At 36.9% G+C, this 16,854-nt stretch overlaps 1 protein-coding gene and 1 long non-coding RNA gene across 6 annotated transcripts in view; one reads left to right on the top strand and one right to left on the bottom strand.

Moving 5' to 3' along the window:
* Positions 1 to 16,854, bottom strand: part of KLHL7 (kelch like family member 7) — a 69,463-nt gene that overhangs the window by 19,781 nt on the left and 32,828 nt on the right. For all 5 annotated transcript variants that reach the window (XM_042968086.1, XM_007089061.3, XM_042968098.1 and 2 more), the window contains one exon: positions 5,048 to 5,190. In XM_042968086.1, coding sequence (XP_042824020.1) covers positions 5,048 to 5,190 — 143 coding nt within the window. The remainder of the gene's footprint in view (positions 1 to 5,047; positions 5,191 to 16,854) is intronic.
* The window catches only part of LOC122234007, a 50,186-nt gene that overhangs the window by 26,093 nt on the left and 7,239 nt on the right, over positions 1 to 16,854 (top strand). Inside the window, exons 2-3 of the long non-coding RNA XR_006211678.1 lie at positions 13,694 to 13,767; positions 14,825 to 14,902. This is a non-coding gene — a long non-coding RNA (uncharacterized LOC122234007). The remainder of the gene's footprint in view (positions 1 to 13,693; positions 13,768 to 14,824; positions 14,903 to 16,854) is intronic.

Raw genomic sequence — 16,854 nt, 5'->3', positions numbered from 1 at the left:
CTAAGCCCTTAGAGCTCATCATTTTACCGGTAGTAACAGTCCATATAAAAACTGGTCAATTAAGTCAACTTTTATTTAGGCATTAATATCATAAGACATTCCCATCCTACAATTTGAGAATACCAGTACTAAAAGAGTAGAGCATGGTTACACATAAATAACTTTTTTAGTAATCACTAAGCACTTGAAAACTTTAAGAACAGGTGCAGATGGGAGAAAGGAAGACTCAACAGACTTTATAAAAGGATCATAACAAGAATTACATCATTTCAATTCAATACAGCAACCCAAGACTCCTTTTTCTGTCAATACTCAGGAAAAAAAATAAGATTTTATCATTTTTCAGTCAGCAATTAATATATTTGCCTCTTCTCACCAGTGATATCCAAGGAATATCTAATGATAATAGTTTATAGGGATACCACCTTAATTCTAGACAATTCAATTAAGTAATAATACTGCTTAAATTGCCTCCTTTAAAGGAGATCAATTCAATGAAAATAATTTTTGGTGCATATAGCACACACACAAATGGGGCCCACTTGATGACCGTCAAATCTGAATTTCTGAATTCTAACTGATGAAAGGTTAAGTTCAATAAAATATAATTTCTGAATAGTACTTCTTATTAAGCAATCTACTTGAATACTGAAATAGTGTTCACTTTGGGAGATTCAAGATAAATAACAATAATTTATAATGAAATCAGCCTTCCCAATTATTTAAATATTAGATATAATAAAGACTAATCAACTTATATTAAAATATTATATACAAATAATAGTAATGGGTGAGTTTTTCAAGATAAAATTTTATAGCAAAAAGAAGGGAGGGCGTGATACTTCTAATAGAAACATTTAATAAACATTTAGTGGAATTCTAATGGTGTTAGCTTCAGGGCATAAGAGAATTGATGGAATGAGTATAATTTTATTTCTGGTTATTTCCTTAATTATTTGAATTTTTCCATTGAAAGCCTAAAAATTTGTGGTTGCATACAGGGAAGAACATTAAGTATGTATCAGGCATTTATAAGAGCAAAGTAAGACAATGAATGAGAATTCTGGAGTTACAGTCTTACTTTCAGGCTTGTATAGAATATGTGTCTCTTTTTCACTGTCCAATAAAAAAAAAAAAAAATCAAGGAAAGGGTTAGAACTACACACCAAAAATAAAGTGCTGGGAGTCATTCCACATTTGCCACATTCTACAATGCTCAGCCTCGTAAATGAAATTAAGATCTCCTTGTCCCTCCATACATCAAAATAGCCACCTACTTTAATATAAAATATTTTCTACCAAAATGTAGTTTCATTTCCTTTTAAAGAAACTGAAGTATACTTAACACACAATGTTACATTAGTTTTAGGTGTGCAACATAGTGATTTGATAAGTCTATATGTTATGCTCTGCTCACCACAAGTATAGTTAGGGTTTTTTTGTTTTTGTTTTTTGCTTTTAACTGTAAAAATCAATACTGTAGTTAGGCTTTGGGTAACAAGAAGGGGTTATTATCAACACTTGAAAGCTGTGGTTCATAGAATTATAAACTCCTATGATTTCAATTTTTGCTTGGAAAAAAAAGATCATACTTGTAAGTTTCCTGCTCTTTATTCAAATGGATCCTGAAAAATTAAAAAACAATGAAACAGTGAAATGTCAAGAAGTCTTAACTTTACCTGGTGTGAAATAGATGGGTAGGTGTATCAATCACTTAAGCACAACACCATTGTGCTTACTGGGTTGTACCACATAGGCCATGAAGCCTTGTTGTACCTGCCAGACACCAGTCTTCTGAGAAAGGAAGCCAGATGTCTTTAGTAAAGAAAATACAGCCTATATTCTGGAGATGGAAGAATGGGCCAGAGACGGATGGATGAGTTGAGACCAGACCAACAGGGACAGTCCAAACATGATGCTGTTTAACCAATCTAACCCAACCCTCCCTCCTTGGAGAGAGGTCTTCTTGCTATCTGGCAGTATATTTACTCATGGGTTGTGGTGTTAAATACTACAGTAAGAAGGAAAAGCCTTCTTTGGTAAGGCCTCTTTTTCTACCAAAACAGAGGAGGAACTGCTGCTTTGTAGAACTGCCGAGACTAATGCCTCTAATTGTTGCAGCAGGGTCATGTGTGGTCTTCTGACTGGACCAGATTGAAACTACTGCTAACACTTGGTATATAGCTAACACTCTGCTAGGAGTATTTCTGTTACTGTCTATCCACACCATTCGATGGGATTTCTTTTCAGCTGGCAGGGAAAACAAAATCATTTCATGGTCTGACCTCAAGTCAAGAGAGGACTCTGTATGCTATAATCTAAGCTGCAGGACCCTTGGTCTATCTCACTTTACCAAAGGTTGTCACACCCTGGTTTCCTATATTGATGCCCATAATTCTGATCAGTTCTGGAGAACAGGAAGTGGTAAGACAAGTGCTTGACAGGACAGAAGCTTAGCCTAGAATATAGTCACTACAAAGTTCAAAGATGTGCACAGGTCTAGAGCTGGGTTGGCAAACTATGGCCTACAGATGGCAAAACTGGGCTGGCAAATCACTGCCTATTTTTGTAAATAAACAAGAACACACCCATGCCCATTTGTTCATGTAGTTTATGGCTGTTTTCCTGCTATAGCATCAGAGTTGACCAGTAATGACAGAGACTGTGTAGCCTACAAAACTGAAAATATTTATTATGAAGTCCTTTATAGACAAAGTTCATTAAGCTCTGATCTACAGCATGTTGGTATAGCTCCTTGGAAACGAAGGCTATAGCTTGCTGCCCCAAGTATCTCCTACATACTACAGATGGAACAGATCCTGTAACTGAGTGTCCCACTTTTATATGTTTATAGGGTAAACCAAAAAGCTGCCAGTTGCAAGTGAAACCTAGAGCAGGAGACAACCTTCTAAGTAGGACAGGCTATAGTAGAATGGCTTGGCTGCTCAGGTTACTTTGTGATCCTGGGGCATCAATGTACTGACCAGTGTGCTGCTTATAGCTTGGGGCATGTTCCAGTATGATCACGGAGCATGCCCCTGGGATTCTGGAGCAAGGCCAACCCATTTTTTTCAGTACATAGCTCCTGGCTGGCCACTAGGTTGTGACAGACAGCAAATGTCTGACACCAAAGGAAACCAGGTTGACCATATCATTAACCTGTTTTGAACCATTTTACCTGATCTATCAAATCACAAATAGCATGCCTTTGACCAGTCATTTGGTTTGTAAACATAACCCTGCACTTACGGAGGTCCCAAAGGCACAGAATACCCGAAAGGACGAATCACAACTCCTTCCTAGGAGGTCTTCTCCTTCGACCAGGGTTATGTCTTTGTGGAGGTGGTCCCTGATAAATCAGCTGATGAATTTGAAAGACCTGAGCTTGGATCATTTGTGATAGTACTAGTCAAGAGGGGACTGCTAAAGCATTTTAGTCCCTTCAAAAATGGTACTAAAGGACAATTCAGAAGAAACCTTCTGATTTGGCAGAATTTCAAGTAGTTCCTTTTATCTTCCATTATGCCCTTCAGGAGAGACAGGCTAAGATCAGTTTTTATCAATTCTGACAGTAGCTAATGGTTCACCCAGATGGATGCAGACCTGAAATAAGCAACAATGTAAGACTGTTGACAGAAAGATTCGAGGAAGGATAATGTAGATGGCCCTCTAGAAAGGACACAAACCTGCATCCCATATGAATTCTTAACAGAGCGCCCACCAGTAAAGTCTCTTAATAATTACATGGATAGGACTGCCATCTATACCTTCCCTTTTCAATCTGATGCTTGTGCTCAATGGGCTTATGAGTGACCACAGGGTCAATGACAGAGGCTACATATGCTAGCAGCTATGGAAGCTAACATACTTTCCCGCCCTAAGGCCAATGTGGCTATCCACTAGTCAGCTCCCACTTTGTCAGGAATATTGATCAATCCTAAGCCCTTGATTTGTTACCAAACCTTGCGGGAACCAGTTAGTTATCTAATACCAGGCTAATTGCACTGGGACCCCTCCACTGTTAAAGGGACAATGCTCTGCCCTCATTGGAACTAATACTTTGGACTTGGCTTGGACTTCACTCTCTCTTGTACACTTGACAACATCACCATATTACAAATGCTTTGTACATCACTACTACAGTATGACATAGACTGCCTCCAAAGAAACAAGTATCAGATAAGCATCCTGATGTCAAGAGGATGCTCTGGACTTATCAGGTATCTATCATCAACCAAAAATGGGCCAACAAAATAATAAAGAGACCATTATATGCTTAGATTCAACACCAGTTATGGGTACCACCTTGCAAGGTTGGGGTGTTATATTTTAGGACTGTGATATGTGCTCTGCCCCAGCAACACATTTAGTACTAACAGAATATGGTATTATCCCTTCCATAGCCAAAACATACAAGACTAAGAAACGAGGGGTAGAAATGTAAGTGGCCTTTCTCAAGGTTATAATTAATAGTCTATTAAAAATTGTATTTCTAGACCTATGACTCAGGCTCTGCTTGTCCAAATGGTATAACATGTACTGGAAAACACATTAAAATTGATAATTATTTCTACATAGTTAAAGGTAACTTTATCTGTTTTCTTTGTGATTTTCTAGGTTTTCAAATTTTCCAGAATGAGTATGTATTAATTTACACTAAAACATAATTACTAAAGTAAAAAAAAAAACAACAACCCACATACAGCTCCAGAACCATATTGTCATTGAAAATAGCACCTAAAGGAAACAAGGAGTCGTAATGAATGCAAGGGGTTAGTAACAAAATGAGATAAGATAGGAGAACTAGTTTTCCATTTTCTTTGGTACAGTGGTTACTACCCTGCATTCCAGAGCAATTACTGAAACATTTAAAATCTGAGTAGCCTCAATTTCTTTATTTGTTAAAGAAGACAACTGTGTATATCAAAAGATATGTGAAAGAACAACACAAACTGTAACTTCTCTAAACGTATGAGCTATTACTAGTGGCAGATGAGTGTTTATGTGCTCTGAGCTTTCAAAAACCAAAACAATAAAAATCAGTTACCTTTGGGTTAAAATATCTACAAGATTGTGGCTGGGAGCCTCCAAACAGGGCTATGCGGTAGTCATGTTTCTTTCTTCTGGGCCTTGTGCCTTCTACCAATTCCTCTCGATCCTCTGGAGACAGCAGATGATACCTCATTCCACCTGTGGAAAAACATATAGCAACTTTTCAAAGACTTTAGGCACTTTGATGCTTTGAAAAGGAAATAACCAAATATAATAGTGCTTTTACTTCTGTAACTGTTTTTCTATTATCCTTTTAAAGCAGTTAAGGAAAGAGGGGGAAAAGGTAGGAAAATGTGTAAGGGTTGGAGTCCTCACCAATTTATTATTCTCAGCAATCACTATTAGGCTAAGAACGCCAAACCCACTTACTTTACACCAGGTAATTATCTGGCTCTTCAAGCAATAGTTGCCAAAATAATAGTTACTGAAATTCAGATCTCCTAATCTATCAGTTCTCAACCCTAACTGTACATTAGAATCACCTCGGAAATCTCTGAAACTACCACAGACGAATACGGTAAAAAACTCTGTTGGAGGGGCCCAGGCACAAGTATTGCCACTTAAAATGTAGTTCAAAGACCAACAGCTTTAGCATCTGGGAGCTTATTAGAAATAGTGAACCCCAGAACCTACTAGGCTTAGTGAATCAGAATCTACGTATTTAACAAAATCCCATGGTAGTTCAGATACACACTTCGAGAAAGTAGATGCCTTAGATGATTTGAAAATGCAATGACAGTTCAGAATTATTGTGATCTAACCTGATCCTTTTCATTTAGCATTTCCTTCATTTTGTCAATGGCCATTTAACAATGAAAAACTTTTAAGGTATTATTTGAAACCAGCATGGGAAGGTGGGTTGCTCAATAAATCATGTTAGATAATGATATAAAGAAAAAAGTTATGGGGCGCCTGGGTGGCTCAGTCAATTAAGTGTTGGACTTCGGCTCAGGTCATGAGTTCACGGTTTGTGAGTTCGAGCCCCGTGTCGGGCTCTGTGCTGACAGCTCGGAGCCTGGAGCCTGCTTCAGATTCTGTCTCCTTCTCTCTGCCCCTCCCCCACTTGTGCTCGGTCTCTCAAAAATGAATAAATGTAAAAATTAAATAAATGTAAAAAAAAAAAAAAAAAAAAGGAAAAAGTTATACCCCTACCTCATAATTTATTCTAAGTTCCAAATCAAAAGAATACCCGAATATGCAAAAAATCTCATAAATGTACTAAGAGAAAAATACAACAGTTTTCTTTTTTAAAAATAGGCCCCAAGTGGAAAAGCTAAGGCAGAAAACACAGAAGCCGTGAAAAAAAAAACAAACCAAAAAAACTGACTTAACTACATACAATTTTAAGTTAAATTGCTGCATGGCAGAAAGAAAAAAAACAAAACCAAAAGACGATGACAAACTAAGAAAATATTTATCAACAAAAGGGACAAATATTGAAAGATACCGTTAACAAGATAAAGACCAGTTACTAACAGAAAATTCCATTAAGTAACTGAACACAGTTCACAGAAAAAGAACTACTTAAATATACTAACTCTTAAACACACAAAAAGATGCTGAAGTGCTCTAGAGAAATGCAAATTAAATCATACTTTTTCACTTATCAAATTGGCCAAGATCAAACTGTCTGGACACAGGTTAGAATATAGGTGTGGGGAAGCACATGCTGCCTTCTATACAGTGCTGGGGGTGGGGGGGTGGGGTGGGGGACGTGAACAGGTACTACTATTTGGAAGGCAATAGTGTGATCCACCGAAATTACAAATGCACACACTCTTTATAGTCAATGATTCTTCTTAATTCTTCCAGGAGTTTATCAACCTAAAGTTCAGTTAGGAAAGTGGTTAAAAATTACTGTATATCCATATAATGGAGTATTGTATGTGGCTGTTAAGAAAAATGAAAAAGGGAATATGTACCCATGGAATAATCTCCCAAAACTAACATGGAATAAAAAAAAGCAATATGTAGCAGAGTACACAGTGTGATACCATTTGTGTTTTAAAATGTACGTTTTATGCATATATACACAGTTACATAATTTATACAAGGATATGTACGTAAATGTGTATGCAGACTCAAGTAACCTCCCGCATGAGGGAACAAGGGGATAGGGGACAGACTTTTCACTATATACCCTTTTGTATCTTTTTGAATTATGTATGATGTGCAGTATTATAGATCCAAAGACAAAATAATGTCAACAATTCTTAACACACGCAAAACACTTTGTTCATGATGCTGTGCTGGGCTTTCAAATAAAAAGAGGTTGGAGAAGTTTGTGAGGGAATGAAAATCAATATTTAGCACCTCCTTCATTTCAGAGTTTGAGTAGAAGCACTTTGTATTGGAACAGCAGGAGACCTTTGCAGCCAAGGCTCTGGCACATGCTCTAGGTCAGGGGTCAGCAAACTTTTTCTGGAAAGGGCCAGTAAATATTTTAGGCTTTGCGAGCCACAGATGGTTTTTGTCACATACTCTCGATTTGTTTGTTTTTATAATCCTTTTAGCTCAGGGCTAGCTTTAGCCTGTGGAGTGTAGTTTGCTGACCTCCCCTTCAGCCCTCCTGTTCCTGGTCTGAGATAGTGGTTCTTGCCTGACCATCACTAGTAGCAGCAGCGCCTGGAAACTTGTTAAAAATACAAATTACTGTACTTGGCCCCAGACTTTGTGAATCAGAAATGCTGGAATTTGATACTTGACCCCAGACTTTGTGAATCAGAAATGCCGGAATTTGAGAGCTACTGCTCTAGGAGGGCTCCACACAGGCACAAGTGTACTGTGGACACTCCCAACAAGAGAAGACAGGTAGCAAGGAAGGAGAGGGACAGGAGGTAATGGTTTGCAACCAACAGGCCACTGGGTAAAAGTGGCTGACTGTGGCCAACTGTGTTGACCTCTGTAGGAAGCATAAGCTGGGGCTTTACTGGTAGGCTTTTTCTCTACAAGGACAGGGCTAGAAACAAATACTCTGACATCTTTCCTGGGGAGCTCTTTGCTCTTTAGGCTTATTGCTTTGGGAGTTATTCCCTTGAGAGTCAGGTATTGTCACTTGCAAATTTTGAGTAAGAAGTTGGTCTGGCCCTTTGCAGTGGCTTTGTGCTTTTTGCTTCCGCTTTGAAAAGACAGTGCTAAGGCAGATGTTAGGAAGGTAATTAATGATCTGAAGAAGGGAGGTTTGAGGTCTTCTTTCCTCCATTTAGCTCTGCCCAGGTCCCAAAGCCTAGAAGAGTCTCAGCTGCTTGTATTAGGGAATTTTAGAATAACCTACTGTCTTTATTTTTAAAAAAGAAAAAAAAATGTAATAAATAACAGAGCCTTGATTGGCTTTCTGGAATCCCTATACTTGGTTGGATTTCCAGAATAATCCTGCCATCCTGTTTCTAAATCAATTCAGAATCTACATAGGAACTAAATACTGTACTTGAATGAGATTGGCTAGTTGTCTTTAACAGCTCACATCATGTATGAAGAAACAGGTGCAGTGCTTTATCCAATGAAACCAGAAATATAACACACGGTGTGGGAATGGAGGCATGACAAAAAATCTAATATTAACATGTGTGAAATCCAAAAGGTGAAAGCCCTAATCTAAAGGTATCTTTTTGGTCCCAATTTTTTCTTTCATCTTTATGAACTTAAGAGACTAGTGGGCACCTATGCTGTACTTCCTAAAATTCTCTCTATACCTTGGTTTTCAAGACACCATCCTTTGGTTCAAGCAGTTTAATAAATTCTCCTTTCCTGGTTCTTTTCCTTCTACCACTGCTTAAATGTAGGTATTCATAAAGATATGTCCCTAACTTATACCCTCTTCTCTTTTTTCTCTTCACACTTTAACTGGATTAAAATATTCCTAGTCTTTTAAAAATTCTTTATTTTCATTTAACAAAAAGATAGTATACCATATACTATTTCATGCTTTTACCACTTATGAAAAATTTCCAAATTACTAGATATTCATTTAAAATATTTTTAGTAAATACAAAGCATTCCATTGTATGGATATATCATAATACTTTTCCAATTTAAGGGACAATATTGGGTCAACCTACCTAATGCCATAACAATATTATTAAGTAGTAGCAGTGTGATAAATCTAATGAAAATTTTACTTAACTTCCAAATTAAGAGGCAAGTGATACTATTTAATTACTAGGACACTCAAACTTAATGCCACTCCTGAGAAAGATGTCCTAGGCAGGAGGGAACATGCTCCTTTCTCTTTCATTTATTTCCTTAACTTTGTGCCTGAAACCAGCTATACCTTAAATGAAATGTCCAGATAAGGCACCAAAAACAACTTAATGGTTCAAAGTAGGTTCCAGCTACCTTCTATGAGAGGCTTTCTTTTTTTTTTTTTAAATCGTTTTTTTTTTATTTATCTTTGAGACAGAGAGAGACAGAGTATGACCAGGGGAGGGGCAGAGAGAGAGGGAGACACAGAATCCGAAGCAGGCTCCAGGCTCTGAGCTATCAGCACAGAGCCCAACGTGGGGCTCGAACTCACAGACTGTGAGATCATGACCTGAGCTGAAGTCAGACGCTCAACCGACTGAGCCACCCAGGCACCCCTATGAGAGGCTTTCTTGATCATCACATTAAGTGAAATCTTACAGTTGGTCCCATTTGTGGATACTATCCATGTGGTTTTTGGTTTAGGATGACTGGGAATTCAAGAGCCCAGGAGAGTGAGCATTAGTATACTTAACTTAGCATATTACAGTCATTGCCTGCACATTTCAGGCCTCTTCAAAGAATAAGCTTAACTTCTACTTATAGCAGCATGACAGTTTTGACTTCCACAAAAACAAAATAACTTTAATGCTGGAAATAATAAATGTTAAAACATCGTTTTATGTTTTAAATGCATTGCTAAGGGGCACCTGGCTTGCTTGTCGGTAGGGCATACAACTCGATCTTTGGGTTGTGGGTTTGAGCCCCATGTTGGGCTTACTTAAGATTACTTAAAGTAAAATAAAAAGTAAAGAGTAAAAAGAGTAAGAAGAGTAAAATAAAATAAAATAAAATAAAATAAAATAAAATAAAATAAAATAGTTAAAGTGGCAAAAAAAAAAAAAAATGCACAGCCAAGATCAGAGGGTGAAAAATGAGAAAACTAAACACTAGAATGGTAAGCATTTAGAGACCCTGGAGCGACTCTGAGGGCTTTTGATAATATCGGAAACATAGAAATTTATTTTATTGGCTGTATGAGGGAGAGAAGATAAGGTCTTAGATTTATACAAGTAAGGTGTTGGAACTGAGATCTTTGCCTAAAGCCAATTCACTTGGACTTGTTATACCTTTAATGAAAAGATGAGCCAAAACAAAACAAAATGCCAAAAAACTAAGCTGCCTTATGGCAGAATGGGGAAATAATACTTTGCCTATTTAAATTTCAGCTCCAGGTAGAGGTAAAGTTTCCTTTCCTTTATAAATTCTATACAAAGAATTTATAATGATGGTCCTGCCCTTGTAAAGGCTGAGGTTTGAATTTACCTATCTGTAAATCTAGGAAACTGTAAGCCAAGAAAAATTCAAAGTAGTCTTGGATTTTTGTGCCCCAGGGCACTTGGCAAAAGCAAATACTATTCTCCTCTTGAGGAGAGCAGGGAAGACTCACAGGAATACAACCCAGGTCTCCCCATATTCTTGGAGATTAATATCAAACAAATATAAGCTCACAATACAAAAATCACAAAACACATAAGGAATTAAGCAACCAGAAATGAGTCAAAACAAGCAACAAATAGCAGCATCTGGTCTTCAAAGACTTCACATATTGGTATCATCAAACATAAAACATAAAATAACTATATTTAAGGTGTTTACAGAAATAAAAGAACTGAAAACATGAGCAAAGAAAGGCCACTGAAAATGACCAGGCTGCTATGAAAAAAAAAGAAATATCAAGTAATATTCAAAACTGAAAGGGTAAGTTAAACAAGTGACTAGAATAGAAATAGATGAAAGAATCAGTGAACTGGAATACAGACTTGAAGGATTACCCCAAATGCAACACAACGAGACAAAGATGAATGGAACGTTTAGAAATCACAAAGGCAAGACCTGCCAACATTTCTAACTGAAGAATTCCTGAAGCTGTGGCATTATTTGAAGAAAAAAATGGCTGAGAATTTTCCAAATGATGAAAAACACAGATCATTGGACTCAGGAAACAAAACAAATACCAAGCAGGATAAACTAAAGAAATAAACACCCATACACATTTGGTGCTGAACACCACAAATAAAGAAAAGCTCTTGTAAAAAGCCACAGAAAAAATTCAGATCTACAAAGAATGACAACTAGACTAATAGCAGGGATCAACAGTAATGATGCAGGGTGAAATAACACCTTCAAGTATTCAATCTAGAATTATACGCCCACTTAATCTTTCATTTAAGAATAGGATGAATAAAAAGACATTTCCAGATAATCGTTTACAATGGCTATTACAATCAGACCATAAATGTAGAAATATGGAAAATAATCTCAGAAGGAAGGTCTAAGGTACAAGAAATGGTGAGCAAAGAAACTGGTAAACATGTATATATCTAAACACTCACTATATTTTTTAAAAATTATAAAAAAAATTATAATGTCCCACTTGGAAAGTTAAAAAAAAAAAAAAAAGAACTAAAATACAGAACAACAAAACACCTAAAGAGATACACTGAATTAAAATGTCCTAAGACCCTTATTTTCTTCTAGAGAAGGGTAGAAATCAATCTATGTTTATTTTTTCATTTTGAGAGAGAGAGAGAGAGTACACATGCACAAGCAAAGGAGGGGCATGGAGAAGGAGAGACAGAATCCCAAGCAGGCTCCTCACCATCAGAGCAGAGCCCAATGTGGGGCTCTTATTCTCAAACTGTGAGATCATGACATGAGCTGCGACCAAGAGTTGGATGCTTAACTGAATGCACCACCCAGGTGCCCTGAAATATATATATTTTAAGTTTATTCATCTATTTTGAGAGACAGAGACAGTGCGAATGGGAGAGGGCAGAGAGAGAGGGAGAGAGAAATCCCAAGCAGGCTCCGTGCTGCCAGCCGCAGAGCCTCATGTGGGGCTCAAACCCACGAACCATGAGAGCATGACCTGAGCTGAAATCAAGAGTCAGACAAGCTCAACTGACTAAGCCACCCAGGTGCCCATGGAAGCAGGTAGAAATATTAATGTTTAAGGTACACATATTAAAATATAAAGGATAACTATTAAAAAGATTGATACAAAATATAAAACTTCTCTAACAGAAGGAAAAAATGAAGGGAATAAACCTCAACCCAAAAGGAGATTAAAAAAGTATAGAAAAATTGGGATGAACAAAAAGTGCAAAATAAGGTATTAGAAATAATTAAAAATATAATAGTATTTACAATAAATTAAATGGAATATAATTTACCTGTTAAAAGATAGTAAGAAAGGGTTTAAAAAAGAAAATAAAGCTATATGCTGTTTTTAAGAGATCTAACTAAAATATAAGGACACAAAATGTTTGAAAAGAATGAATGCATAGATATAAGCTAAGAAAATAGTAACCAGATAAAAAGTGGTTTAGTTATATAAATATCTGATAAAATAGAGAAAGGCAACAATCTGTATTAGGGAAAAAGAAGATCATTACATAATGATAAAAGGTTGCATTCACCAGGAAGATAACATTTCTAAACTCATATTTAGAACCCTCAAAATATAGAACAGAAAAATTAACAGAATTATAGGAGAAATGGAGAAATCCACTATAGTGGGTGAATATAATACAACTTTGTCAGTAACTGATAAATTAACTAGACCAAAAAATTAGTCATAAAAGATACAAAACAACTTTACAAATATTGACAACTTTCAATAAATATTAAAAAACTGGTATCTGATCATAACATTCTTAGACCACAATGCAATTAAGTTAAAAATCCATGACCAAAGGCATTTAAAAGCATACTTCTACTAAACTTATTGGTCACAAGAGAAAACATAATGGAAATTAGAAAGTATTTTTAAAAGCAAGTTGTAGGGGCGCCTGGGTGGCTCAGTCAGTTAAGCGCCCGACTTCGGCTCAGGTCATGATCTCGCGGTTCGTGAGTTCAAGCCCCGCGTCGGGCTCTGTGCTGACAGCTCCAACAGCTCAGAGCCTGGAGCCTGTTTCAGATTCTGTGTCTCCCTCTCTCTCTCTGACCCTCCCCCATTCATGCTCTGTCTCTCTCTGTCTCAAAAATAAATAAACGTTAAAAAAAAAAATTAAAAAAAAAAAAAAAAAAAGCAAGTTGCAGGGGGCGCCTGGGCGACTCAGTCAGTTAAGCGTCTGACTTCAGCTCAGGTCATTATCTCATGGTTCATGAGTTTGAGCCCCGCATCAGGCTCTGTGCTGACAGCTCAGAGCCTGGAGCCTGCTTCAGGTTCTGTATCTCCCTCGCTCTCTGCCCCTCCCCCACTCTCACTGTCTCTCTCTCTCCCTCAAGAATAAACATTAAAAAAATATATTAAAAGCAAGTTGCAGAAGAATACATACAGTATACCATTCATGTAGCATTTAGGAACAGGCAAAACAATACTAAATGTTGCTTATATATATGGTAAAGAACTGCATGCTGATCAAACACCATATTCAGGGCTATTGTTTCCTCCTAGGTAGAAGAATGTGAGCTGTCACTGGGGAGGAACACATTGGATGCTTCATCTGTACTGACTTCTCAGGGTGCTAGGTAAGTTCATGAATATTTTCATTATTAGTTTTTATACCTTTCTGTACAGCTTAAATATGCATACTAAATTTTAAAACAACACTTATAGCAATATTTGCCCAAATCCTCAAACTCTCAGAAAAAAAAAAAAACAAACTGATGGGTGATTATTAAAGTTTAGAGTTTAGGAAAACGAAAGTACTGTCTTAATTATAGACACCCACTCTATTCATATCCATCTAGTACCACACACACACAGCCAACCAGTCAGAACCCAGATCCACACCACTAGGACTAAAGGTATTTCCAGAAAGGAAAATACAAGGCTGCCATTTATCATTATTAGTTAACTGCACACTGTCATGAAAAGGCTATTGAAAGTAGTCAATGTAACAAAATAAAAGGTATAAATAGTAGAGGGGAGAATCTAAAATTATCATTACTTGCAGATAAAAGATTAAATCCCTAGAAAAAGCAAGAGAAATCAACTGAACAAGTTTTAAAAAGAAATGAGTAATGACAAATGCAAATACAATTCACAACAGCAACAACAAAAATATCTAAAAAAAGATTTTAAGAAGTGTAGAAGTTTATAAAAAGAAAATTATAAATTCTCCAGGACATACAATTTCAATGAGGTACAACAATAATTAAAAGGTACCAGAATGAAATGGAAGAGAAACTGATTTTTGTGTGTATACAGATAAGGAGAAATTTAGTTCATGATGTTCAAATCAGTGGGAAAAGATAAATTATTTAATAATGATATTGGGCCATCTTGCCAGACATTTAAAGAGGAAAAAAAGCTAGACTCTTACGTATTCAAATAAATTTCAGTTGGATACAAGGTTTCAACATTTTTTTTAAAAAGGAGAAAATAAGAAATCCATTAAGTGCACAAGACAAGAATTTATGAAATTAAAAAATTACCTTGGAATAAGGAAGACATTTCCAACTACATCCCTAACACTAGATTCAGAGTCAATAATACAAAAACACTGATTCAGATTTAACGATAAAACGAACTTGAGACTGAATGTGCCAGTTTTAAGACCTTTTTCTCTTCTTCTCTTGAAAGCCATCCCAAACAACAATGAAGCAAGAAACAAACTCTACCTTTGATAATACTAGAAGATCTATATAACCCTGAAACTCAGTAAGTGAAGACATATAGCAGATAGAATGTTAACCTGAAATGGTTGTGGGGGCACCTGGGTGGCTCAGTTGGTTGAGTGTCTGACTTCAGCTCAGGTCATGATCTCACAGCTTATGAGTTCAAGCCCCCATCGGGCTCTGTACTGACAGCTCAGAGCCTGGAGCCTGCTTTAGATTCTGTGTCTCCCTCTCTGCCCCTCCCCCACTCGTGCTCTGTCTTTCTCAAAAATAAAACATTAAAAAAAAAGAAAAAGAAAAAGAGATGGTTGTGGAAGGAGACACCAATGAGAAGCAAGCAAATTATCTTGCAGAAGCCTGGAAAGATTCATAATGGCAGATAGGAAGTACCCCCAGAAAGTGGGGTGGGGATGAAAACAAGAGAGCTTTAAAATTCTGAATAAACAACACTTTAATTGTCAGGTTTCCTTCCCCTACTGCACAGTCCAGTAACCTGCCATGCCTTCTCCAAGTAGGATATATGATGACTGGTCTTTGGAGAATCACACAGAGAAGGGTATGAGCCTGATGACAAGGGTTAAGTGAAAGTCTACATATCAAAATATTCCCCACCCAGCTCCCAAATGCCTGTATCCAACTATCCGAGAAAATATTTATAGATACTAACATTGGAGGGGTCCTCAATTAAAAACAAAATGTGTGTTGGGGCACCTGGGTGGCTCAGTCGGTTAAGCACCCGACTCTTGATTTCGGCTCAGGTCACCATCTCAGTTTGTGAATTCAAGCCCCACATCGGGCACTGTGCTGATGGTGTGGAGCCTGCTTGGGATTCTGTCTCCCTCTCTCTCTGTCCCTCCCCTGCTTGCTATCTCTCTCAAAAATAAACAAAAAAACGTGTGTTTACACTGACTACCCTACAGTTCAGGCCAAGAACCAAGAGCCCACTCACATATACAGTGCTATTGGCTTTATTAATAACTTAGTCTTATAAATATGACTCACAGATAACACATTAAGAAAAGCTTCCAACAACAAAAACAGAAAAACAAAATTCAAAGGTAATACAGAAAATGCAGACAAGATAAACATGAAAGGCACTATAATGCTACTTCAGAATAAGGTGTTACAACCATGAAATAAGGAATTAGAGAATAAGTAAAAACTCACAGCAATTACAAATAATAGCTGAAATAAAAGTGATGATAGAAAAATTAAGGCTGTCTCCTGGAAGACAGATCAGAGAAACAGAGACAAGAGTTGTATTGAAGAATCATAATACCAGTAACAGAGAAATGAGAAATTTGTGATTGAAAAGACAATGTCCAACATGATTACTAAAAAAACAAAAAACAAAAACACAAAGTTACATTATTGTGAACCTCCAAAACATCAGGGATATTACAAAAAAATTACAAAGAGGAATAAAAAATAAAAGGATCAGACTGGCATCAGATTTCTGAAAAACACTGGCAGCTAGTTAATGGAGCAATGCCTTCGAAATTCTAACTTGAATTTTCTAAAATGATTTTCAACATAATTCTATATACCCAGTTTAACTATCCTTCAACATTTTATGGTAAAATAAATACAGGAGATTCATCAAGTCTCCTAATATTTACTGATGACATACTCTTTCTCAGGAACCTGTTATGGGATACATTCCATTCAACAGGGAGAATTAAAAAAGGGGAAGACCTGAGGTCTGGGAAGGCAGTGGATCTAACAAAGGAGAGGAGTGAAAGGACATCCCAGGATGGCAGAGAAGGGAAGTTCCAGGACAAGAAGAGTGTCTCAGGGTTAGAGTGCAAATAGTCCACACTGGAATACGTAGAAGGCTCTATGAAGGATGTTTACAAGAAATAAAAGCAACAGATTGTTTAATTGTACAATTTTATTAAGTAGCATTTTACAGAGGGGTTGGGACTTAGCCTGCAAGCCAAGAAAAACTAAGTAAATGACAAAATATGGCAGTTGTTGGCTGGTCAAAAAGGAAAA

This window comes from Panthera tigris, chromosome A2 (genome assembly GCF_018350195.1).
Source record: "Panthera tigris isolate Pti1 chromosome A2, P.tigris_Pti1_mat1.1, whole genome shotgun sequence".
NCBI lineage: Eukaryota > Metazoa > Chordata > Mammalia > Carnivora > Felidae > Panthera > Panthera tigris.
The sequence above is the reverse complement of the archived record's forward strand: the minus strand, read 5'-3'. Positions and strand labels throughout refer to the sequence as shown.